This window comes from Crassostrea angulata, chromosome 3 (genome assembly GCF_025612915.1).
Source record: "Crassostrea angulata isolate pt1a10 chromosome 3, ASM2561291v2, whole genome shotgun sequence".
Lineage (NCBI taxonomy): Eukaryota > Metazoa > Mollusca > Bivalvia > Ostreida > Ostreidae > Magallana > Magallana angulata.
The window spans coordinates 35,170,697-35,181,556 of record NC_069113.1 but is presented as its reverse complement, the minus strand read 5'-3'; the positions used below and the strand labels follow the sequence as shown (position 1 = coordinate 35,181,556).

The 10,860-nt window shown below is 31.4% G+C and overlaps 1 protein-coding gene across 1 annotated transcript; it reads left to right on the top strand.

Annotated features, from left to right (window-relative positions):
• The first annotated feature begins 2,699 nt into the window (after positions 1-2,699).
• Positions 2,700-9,030, top strand: LOC128175945 (plasminogen-like). The gene is made up of 5 exons (XM_052841869.1): positions 2,700-2,987; positions 4,392-4,491; positions 5,448-5,651; positions 6,878-7,005; positions 8,579-9,030. The coding sequence occupies exons 1-5, from the start codon at positions 2,700-2,702 to the stop codon at positions 8,675-8,677; spliced, it is 819 nt and encodes a 272-aa protein (XP_052697829.1). The 3' UTR covers positions 8,678-9,030.
• The last annotated feature ends 1,830 nt before the right edge of the window (positions 9,031-10,860 follow it).

The following is a 10,860-nucleotide window of genomic DNA, read 5'->3' as shown; positions in this document are numbered from 1 at the left end:
TGTTGTACCTTTCCATTAAATCATCACAGTTGTTGCAGGAGATTGCAATTAAGAATCATCGAAATTTTAAGTAAAACACAATGTTTTTCTCTCTAAAATATTCATGCCATAATGTACCATTCCGTGTCAATTAATCTAAATTGGTGCAGGGAGTAGCAATATAAGAATTGTCTGAATTTTTAGTGAAAAAGAAAAGATTTTTGTATGAAATATTAATTTCAAATGTACCAGTCCGTGTAAATCGTTCAAAATTAGTCCCAAATGATGTAGATGTCTGTAATGAAAAATTCTCGGAATTTTAGATATCAGAGTTTTCTAAACTTTTAGTAAAATAAGAAATGTTTTTTGTACAAAATATTAATTTCAAATGTACCAGTCCGTGTAAATCAATCAAAATTAATCCCAAATGATGTAGATGACTGTAATGAAAAATTCTCGGAATTTTAGATATCAGAGAGTTTTCTAAACTTTTAGTAAAATAAGATTTGTTTTTTGTATGAAATATTAATTTCAAATGTACCAGTCCACGTAAATCAATCACAATAAATCCCAAATGATGTAGATGACTGTAATGAAAAATTCTCGGAATTTTAGATAAAACAGCAATCTTTTCCTGCATATTGGAAACAGCATGATTTAGATTAAAAAGATTTCCAGAAATTGACCATTTTACATATTTTCTTTAGATTTTGTGATTTCCTACTTAAAATGAAAGCTTGATAATAAAGCAATATAAAAGCAGTGATTACTGCTGCATTTTAATACAGCATAGACTTTACGGTTAGAACAAAGTCAAATTAAATTGTCAAATTTGCACGTACAAAATACCAACGACTAATAACGTTTTTGCTGAGGAAAGTAAAGATATGATACCAATCACGATACATTTCACATGATTGAGATATTTCAATTACTTCTTTACTCAAATGAATTTGTACCTGACATCATGTAGCATAACATAATCTTAGAAGGTCTTTCAACTTGAAGTTCATTGCTAGGCCAAGAAGTTAATATGTTCTCACTTAATATGGGCAGAATCATCATCGTTTCCTTAGCAGGGGTTCAATTATCCTAAAACATAGCAAGCCACGGAAATTTGCCCGCACAGAACTAAATGTAGTACTGTATAGTTACGTATAATAATACTTTGTAGTCAGTATATTTTTGTGTGGTTCAAAATTTCAAGAATTTATACTATTTGGATTTTCTGACTACTGAACCATTTGAATTTATTTAATTAATAATAATAGATTCAAACTATGAATCGGGGAACTTTTGAACCTTCGGGTAACTGGACCATCAGGATAATCAACTTTCAGACTTTAGCTACGTATAATAGACCATGAACGATTCGATACCATGAGTACGCGAGAACATTGAAGCTCAGATTAATTACACCGTGTACACACTCTGCCAAAAAAGAGATTGTTGCACTTTTTCAGAATAAAAACAAATCTTAAACATTGTATTTCTAAACATACATCGTTCTAATCAACTCTTAGATTGTATCCAATGTTCTCTTTTATTTTCATAAAGAGGGAAATATGAGTGAAGACTGTGTGCTTCTGAGCTTGATCAATCAGATATTTTTCAGGTACTTTCTATTGTTTAGTAATCCATCAAATACTGATTCAAAACATTAGTGAATGTATAATGTGTGCAACATACCTTTGCGTTTATGCATAGTTGAAAACAGTAACATCAACAGTCGTTGCTAAAGAATGATAATATTTGTTAGGTCTCGCTTTCCTTTTTTCTTAAATCAGGCAATATCAGATGCTCTGAATAATTTAGCCATATGCATTGCTGTTTATGAATATCGATATGATGTAACTGAAAGAATCACTTATACATTTACACGTACACCAAAATTAATAACAACACGTTTCCACAACAATTACTCATAGCGTATATTTGAACCAGCACATTTAGATAAATCTAACATAAAATGAGAGAAAAGTAAAGAGTTAATCCGTGTGATATTAATAAAATTCAAGTCAAATATACTACATTTAACGCGCTTTATATATGCTTTCCGCTTTTCACACAACGTTATAAAATATCATTAGACTATATCAATTTTTACATTTATAGAAAATAAATATGAAACAAAACAGAAAAATCTTCAATGCAAGACATATCAACGATGAAAGAGATTATCAATTTTTCACGTAATGGTCTATCATCAACTGAGAAAATTACATTCATGATAGCATAGATACTAGACATATTGTTCCGTGTATGTAGATCACATATAAACCTAATGATTGTTGTGAAAAAAACTGTTGATATATCTATTTAGACACGAATCAGGCATCTTTGAAAACAGGAATACACAAAAATTAAATTCTTTGGTCTCTTTAACTTTAAAGAATAAAAGTAACGACATAAATGTCTTCTATCCTTTGAACTTCTCTGTAAACTAAAATGCTACTTTAAACTACTATAAAATGCATCGGGTGAACATTTGCACATTTTCGTAGCAATGAGGTCTTGAATTGCATGTTTTTCTTCGAAATGTTCTATATTCATATTACTAATAAAACACAACCCACTTTTTAGAATCAAGCAATCAGGAAAAGAATAACTTATTAAAATCACATCATTTTCTCTTTTAACATGCGCATGCCTTTATTTAGTATTGATGATAAGGAAAGAAACTCAAAATCTGAGTGCATTTCTTCCTTTCACTGATCAAGATGTTTGGAATAAGTTTACATAATATGTTTTTACTATACACGGTGATTAATTCAGTTAAAGCAGGAAGAAAGCTCATTGGTTTTAATTTTAAAGACGTCAGTCCAACAGGATACAAGCAATGTTTGAAGTTGTGTATCGGTTATGCAGATTGTCTCTCGGTCAATTTCAGCAGAAATCGACTGTTGTGTGAGCTGAACTCACAACAGGAGACGGAAACTGTCCAAGTCACGGAAAATACCGAAGAGACGGAAGATTTCATCTATATCTCCAGAACATTTTTCCCAAACGTGAGTTTTAAAGGAAATTTTCTTGTACCTTTATAAATGATTTCTATAGGTATATCTAAATGAAGTTAGCTATTACAAACTGATATAAATATACTAGTATATAAATTATCATAAGACGAAAAAGATGTCAGTGTTTTGCTGTTGTTGCTAGAAATGTTTAAGGGAATAAAAACTACTATAGTATACTTTTTAAAACGTGTTATTAGGGTCTTCCGTTTTCAACGGAAGACCCTCTTGTTATTCTATTGTTTTTTTTTATTATTATTAATCTTCTTGTTTTTCCTTCTGACTTAATTTTTGCTTTATATCTCAAAAACTATTCAACCAATTTGCGAGAAATTTTCAGAGATTATGTTAAATTGTTGTCCCTTGAAGCTTTTACAGTTTCAGTCATTAAATCACTTCCGTTTTCTAGTTACGTCATTTTAAAAAAATTCAAAAAGTGACTTTTCTAGTAAACGGTTGTTTATAAAGACTTGAAATTTTCTGTGATTGTAAATCTGCGGATTTACTTATGGCATTTGACCAAAAAAATGTATTTTGTCACTTCCGGTCGAAACCGGAAGTGAAACAAATTTTTCGAAAAAATGAATTTTCTGATCAAATCGAAAAAGAATATGTGTTTTGTAGAGCTTATTAAGCTGAATCTAACACTGAAAGCCGTTTTCAAATCGGACAATGCATTACAGAGATATCGGGGTTTAAAAATTGATTTTTCCGGAAATTTTGATTCCGCAGCCTTGGTTTAAAAAATAGCGTAATGTTCAAAGTAAAATTAACTCGTACCAAAAGTAATTGCTAAGTCGTACCTGAACACATTCGGATTTTTTTTGTTCAGTTGTTCTTAAAATCGGAAAGGTTTTTGTTAAGTCGTACTAAAAATCATTCGTATTTTGTTAAGTCGTACCAGGAATATTCGATTTTTTGCATATTTTTATTTAAGGTACTCTTGTTATTGGTTTAAGAGCTCTGCTTCTTACAGGAACTTCCAGCTTTACTTCCGACATTAACGGAAGACCCACTCGTTGCTTTGCAACGAGCTTTGCTCTAGTTTTATTTATAATTGGCCCAGTCTTTGGGTAATAGCATTGCACGTATTATATCTGGCTCTATCTATTATTTCGTTACACTTTAAATTTAACCAAAAAATTTTTTTTATATCTGATGTCGAATTTTGACAAAATGTTTATTTTTGAGATGCAGTTTACAACTTCAGAGGTAGAAGAATATGATTGTTTACAGTTTTTAGTAATTGTGATGGGTAGTCTGTGGATTATAAATATATTCTAATCCATATCACCTGTATCTGATAAATCACTTCAACTTGTTTCAGTCTATATTATTGCATCTTTTACTAGCAAATACAAATTTCTCCTTCTGAAAATTTGTCGTTCCTCATTCTAGGATTTAGCCCCACACCAGGGAGAACTCATGAATTCGGCGTGCCCCAAAGGACAAATGCATGTCTCACGTTCAACAAATGAGGCTACCTGTGTCATATCACGTAAGATAAAAAAAACTGTCCTTATATGCTTTTTACTAAGTATCTCTTGTAATAGTCTCCATACATGATGTAATATACACAATATTGCGATGAATACTTTAAATAACTACACAGTATATTTTTTCTGGTTATTTATTTTTAAGCAAAAATACTATATTATACGATATTATTTGTTAAATCTAAAATTGAAGTATATGGAGCTGATGTAGAATTATCAACAGAATTTCTTTAGTAGTATTGTATGGTATAAAGTTAAGTCGGATTAAAAATATCGACATAATTATAAAAATGTCGTTATGACGAGATAAAACTGGTTTTTACGACATATAGAAGTCGTTGTTCTCAGATTTTAAAAAAATCGAAATTACAAAAATTGAAATACGAAAGCTGTTTTTGTTATATCACACATTAACTGAATTTTTTGTAGTGGAATTGTATTTTTTGTTAAGAGTTATCTCTCTTGGTTCTTGGACGAAGAGCACGGTTATCATTTTTGACAATCGGTGCTATCGTATTGGAACCGGGCGTTTCCTCTCCGCTCCCAGGAACATTCGGTTGTTTGTCTTCTTTCTTAAAACAGACGTCTTTAGGAGTTTGTCTCTTTTTTATTTATTTATATTCTCCCAGAGATCCTAATTATTAACATTATAAAGTCAACATCGTCGAATCTGTTCTAGGTAAATATATTATAATCCACTACATTTCCCTTGCATTTTGTTGCTTATTTAAATTATTTCTGTTATTTGTTTTAATTCACTAAATATAATAAGATTAATCCAAGTCATTTTAACATCTGAAATATTGTTGCTGTTCGTTAATGATAATGATCTCTAGTATCTCGTGATAATCCGGGATAATTAGTGTGCCGAAATAACGACCACTGTTACATTAAAATCACGCATTGTTGAAGTGGAAGAATGAGTCGTTAGTTTGCAATTTTATATGAATATCAACAGGATGTGTTGGGAAGGTACCTCCACCTTACATCGAATACAGTACCGGTATCATATATCCAACTGTTTCCATGGACACCGCAGACGAAACACACGGCAACGTTGGAGAGAGCAGGAACTTCACCTGCCCCCCAGGAACAGTTGCAGTGGGCAAAAAGAATGTAACGTGCCTTGCAAACGGACAGTGGGAAACTCCGAGATGCGAAGGTTAATCTATTCTTATTATTTTTCTTGGGTCAAGGAGTAAACTTAGACAGATCTATCACCAATTATATTTCTTCTTTTCTAGATACATGTAGATTTGGTTACATTGTTTTTGTGCATTCTTGTAAAACACCGTGCATTTACAGATTTTTGTTATGCTATTCATGAAATTGAACACAATTAACAAACTAGTATTAGATTTTTTTTTGGATCTTCATTATAATTTTATGTTTTTGACAATATTCCTGTTGTTCGAGAGGTAACGTCGCATTTTGATTTATATAATAAAATAATATATTTCGAAAAGCCTACTAGTATATAAAAATTTGATTATCGAGTGCTAAAAATTTTACGACGTGACAAATATGGACACGTTTTGTGAATTATGAGTGTCCGTTGGAAATGTTCTATTTAAAATTTATATCATTTATTCACTAATAAAGTCACGAAGAATTAAAATCACTTCACCATAAGCGTAAATTCATAAGCGTATTCGTTATAACCGTGTTTTGCTCTATGTCATTATTTTATCAAAAACATTTCTTTAAATTATGGCGTTGCGCTTACGTATCATGTAACGTCAGAACAAAAAATTTAATGTTTCAGCGTAAAAAGTATTTTTTATTGATTCTTTTCAATACCAGGTACAAATATTGATTATTTTTATGATTTTATTCTAAATTATCTCTTCTTGTGTTGAGAAAAATTAAATTCGTTTGTTTCGTTGAAAAGATAGCAGGCTGGCATAGTTTTAAAATGCGTAAACCTCATTGAAATGGCGATGCTTGATTTCATCAGGGATACTGTGTTTAATTTGAAACATGATAACATCTTAACCACGCAGTCGAGTTTCAAATAAATTTCTGAAATAAAACTTTGAAACCAATGGATCAAGCAGACAAATGTTAATGTAGGTTTTCATGCAGTAATCCCGCGATCGAGCAACTTAAGAATTTATCCTGCTACAAGTTTATCGTATAGTAATTTTTAATCTGCTTCAAAGTGAAAAATAAAATGCATGTTCCTTGCTTGTAGCGAGTGCACGGTTATAATGGTCATGTGCACTTACTACTTTATAAGTCAGATTGTAGATTTTCAAAAATTTCGTTACGCTTGAGTTTGTGAATGTTAAAATGGTTTAAATAAATAAAGCGTTCTCTGTCGAAGTTTTAACGCAAAAAAGTTAAAGAGAAGTAATTATGTGTTTTTGTTCACATATCGCATTGTAGTATGCATTGAGTCAACCGATCCCAAAGGATTGAATTACTTGGGAAGCAAAAACGTGACAAGATCCGGTAAAACGTGTCAGCGCTGGGACTCACAGACACCGCATAGCCACGGCTTCCAAAACAATCCGGTATGGTCTACATGATGCTCTAAAACACTGTATTACTAATAAATGGATGAAATGCCTGTTAAATGCTCGAATTGGGAAGTTTTCTGAACCAATGACTGGTATTGTTAATGAATGAATGATTCAGACTGTAGTGTTACAGTTCATGTTTTTCGTTATACATGTACTTAAGTCTTTAGAAAATTGTTTAGATTTTCATTCTGGGCTCAGTGATTTACGTTGATTTCTCTATACGTATGCAGGCACGTAGCATCGTTTTTGAAAGTGGGGGGGGGGGGGGCAGACTCATCCAAAAAAACTTGACCAGCAAAAAAAAAAGAAAAAGGAAAAATTGGACTTTTCTATAAAATCTTCGAAATCCTAATCCGTGAGAGGGGTGGGGGCTGGCGTAGTCTATAACTTCAATTTCAACCCTAACTTCTGTTTTTTCATACAAATTTTTTACCTGCTCACAAAAAAGTGGGGGGGGGGGGGAGGGCAACTCCATGATAATTCAATTTTTTACATGTAAATTTTTAAAAATCAGATGGCACGTGCCTGGTATGTATTCATGTGGTCATATATTGAACTTGTCAAAAAAATTGAAATTAAAGTGTTTTACAAACAATTCAGTTGGTAAGCACTGTCTGGAAATTGCTTAATGTTTACATTTTGAAAATCAATCATGATGATAGATTAATAGATATTGTTCAAAGGAAAGTATCAATGGCTTGATTGAGTCGATTGACAAGTGATCTGGCACTAATAAAAAGTCTCTGTCTTATTTAAATTCATGGAGTCTAGCGGAAATATGAATATCATCTATGAAATATATCAGGTGTTCAATAATTCAATTTATGTCAATCGGTTTATTCCCGTTGTTTTTTTTTAACCTTGATTTTGGCATTTAAAAGGAGGCTGGATGGTCACAAGTTACATATGTTAGATTCACCTAAGGTGGTATGGGACACCTCCATGTTGTGACGTATTATTAATCGGAATAAGCATTGAAATCAAGTGTGATTTTATTTACAGCCCCCCCCAAAAAAATATTGTTTTCTCACAACGTAGCGCAGTGAGTTATATAGGGTTCTCTACGGATCTGTATGTCATGAGTTTGAACCCCGCCGGAGATTTGAAACTTTTTACATTTCAAAAAAAAATTAAAACGTATCTTTGGTTAAATTCTGTAAATATTGAAAATTCTAAACCGTTAAGTATTTTAATTATGATTGTACTTTAATCCATAATGATTAATATCGACAGATGTTTCATACCACCTTAAAATCAAGTAAGATTTTTCTACGGTTTCATTAATATTTGTTGGAATCATATTTCATGAATATGGTGAAAATCCCAATTTTGAGTATACATGTGAATTCGTGGTCAATGATCCTTTTGATACAATGTCCTAGCATATGTTGCACTTAAAATTCATTGATCTTAGATCTGAGTTTTAGAATTATATCAAAAAATCATCTCTTCTTTTTCAAAAAAAGAATAATACATTGATCGCAGATTTATCACGACCAAATTGCTAGTTTAACTTCTACAATATAATTTATTTACACATGCATAGCTTTTGTTTTATCTCCAGGAAAACTACTGTAGAAATCCTGACGAGGTTATTTTGCCGTGGTGCTATACAACAGACCCGAAACAACGATGGGAATACTGTCTCATTCCGACCTGTTGATTCATTTCAATATAGAATTAGAAAAAATGTCCTATTATGCATGATACCAATTGGTGTATATATACGTTCATTTGTTGGCTGAATAACTTCAAGTCCCTCTCTCTCTCTCTCTCTCTCTCTCTCTCTCTCTCTCTCTCTCTCTCTCTCTCTCTCTCTCTCTCTCTCTCTCTCATATGGCAATATCATAGTTGTCGCTACTCTTGTGTCATGTTCGTACTATTTCTAAGATAATGGAATACGAACTTCTCAATTGTTATATACAATGTATGTATATTAAGTATAGATTATAATCTTTATCAATCTTTTAATCATGATGCACTACACAGCACCCAGAGAAAGTATATGAAATAAACATATGAATGTTAATTTTGGTTTGGTTAATCTTTGGTGGGATACCTTTATAAGACACTTCTTTTTTAAAAGAAGAGGGTGGATAAGGTGTGTAAATGACCTAGATAAGGACGAATAAAATACGAAAAAATCAAAATATTATCAAATCTGATAATTTTTTAAAAACCATTCAAAATAAGGTATATTTTATATAACATCGATTTGTAACCCTTAAATATGTTCAATGTTGGAATTTGTCATAGCAACAAATATGTGGAGAGATGACCCACCATACATTAATTTTTTATTTTTATTTTGTATTCAACAGTTGGACGTTTCCTAAAAATGATTTAAGTCCGTAAATTCATATTTCTAGGTCGTGGGTAACATCAAAACTCAGTGCAACATTTTTGTTCTTATCGTTTGTCAAAATCCTCAAAACTGAATAAACAGGTGTAGTTAAAAATTGTGCTTTTGCAAAACTGTATTATAACATTATCAAACAGATTTAATTGGATAATATAATATGAAATTGCATTTTACAACTATCCCTCCATCTTCTTTTTAAAAAAAACACATATAGGAGACACCCTGTCTTAAAAAATACATGAAAAAATGAATGAATTAACAATTTCTTATCAAGAAGATCTAGGCTAGAAAAGATGCATAGACTGAAATCATATCAAAGCTTTATTACATAGTGAAATGAATCTTTTTAAGAAATTGCTTTTTATACAAATACATAATTATGTGTATTGGTACCGGATGATCGCTACCTTCATAATCCGCATGAATAATGAAAAAAAAAGTATTTTATTGTTTATACATAATTTACATAATCGATAAAAATAAGTAAAAGTATATCTAATGAAACATCAATATGCTTTATTTGGTGATTCATTCGGGATTTGAAGGTAGCGACATTGCAAAAAATAAATAAATACGTAACCCGCATGAATAATCGAAGAATGTATTCTATTGTTTATATTTACATCTTATTTAAACAAATTAATGAATTGGTCTAAAAAGTACGTAAAAGTAACTAAATTATTGCTGGTGTACATCGGTGCGTTAGATAAAAGAAATAGCCAATACTCTTACATAATATGGAAATTTGAGTTTGACATCATCATGATTATATCCTGCAGTCCGTGATTTTGTTATATCTGTACACGTATGTTGCTGAAGGATTCGACCGATCGATAAAGAGGTTGGAACTTGATCTTCTAGATTTCAGTCCTATCAGTTTCTATACAGCTATTAATTACAATATCAATTTTCGTAAGAAATAGAGGGAATTAATGATACTTAGTGGATATGAATACATATATTTAAAGATAAAGTGCTTTCTTTTGTGATTCATGCGGGTTATGAAGGTAGCGACATTGCAGAAAAACTACATAAACCGCGTTAGCGTTACCTTGATTGAAGGTAGCGACATTGCAGAAAAAATTCATTACCCACGTTAGCAGGTTATGTAAATTTTTTCTGCAATGATCGCTATCTTCATAACCCGCATGAATCACCAAAGAAAGCATTTTATTGTTTATATAAACATTTTTTTAAACTAATTTATAAATTGAATACGAAAAGTACGTAAAACTCACTAAAATACTGTTAAAATACTGTTTCGACCAATCGATAAACAGGGCGTGTCAATTCCAGTCCTGTCACTTTCTTGTCAGTTTCAGTCGCTGTAAATTTCGACCAATCGATAAACGGGGCGTGTATATTTCAGACTGGCTAATTGTTCTTATTTCGTGTATATATTCAAACCTTACTTACGACTCAAATTCCAACATAGGAAAATATACCCTGTCTAACTCTTAGGTGATATACTTGTACATATGTTG

What these genes read in the sequence shown, in the direction of transcription:
- LOC128175945 (XM_052841869.1), top strand. Translation starts at nt 2,700, where the DNA reads ATGTTTGGAATAAGTTTACATAATATGTTTTTACTATACACGGTGATT. An exon ending in CCAGAACATTTTTCCCAAAC is followed by an intron (nt 2,988 to 4,391) that starts GTGAGTTTTAAA and finishes TCCTCATTCTAG; the next exon opens with GATTTAGCCCCACACCAGGG. An exon ending in GGCTACCTGTGTCATATCAC is followed by an intron (nt 4,492 to 5,447) that starts GTAAGATAAAAA and finishes GAATATCAACAG; the next exon opens with GATGTGTTGGGAAGGTACCT.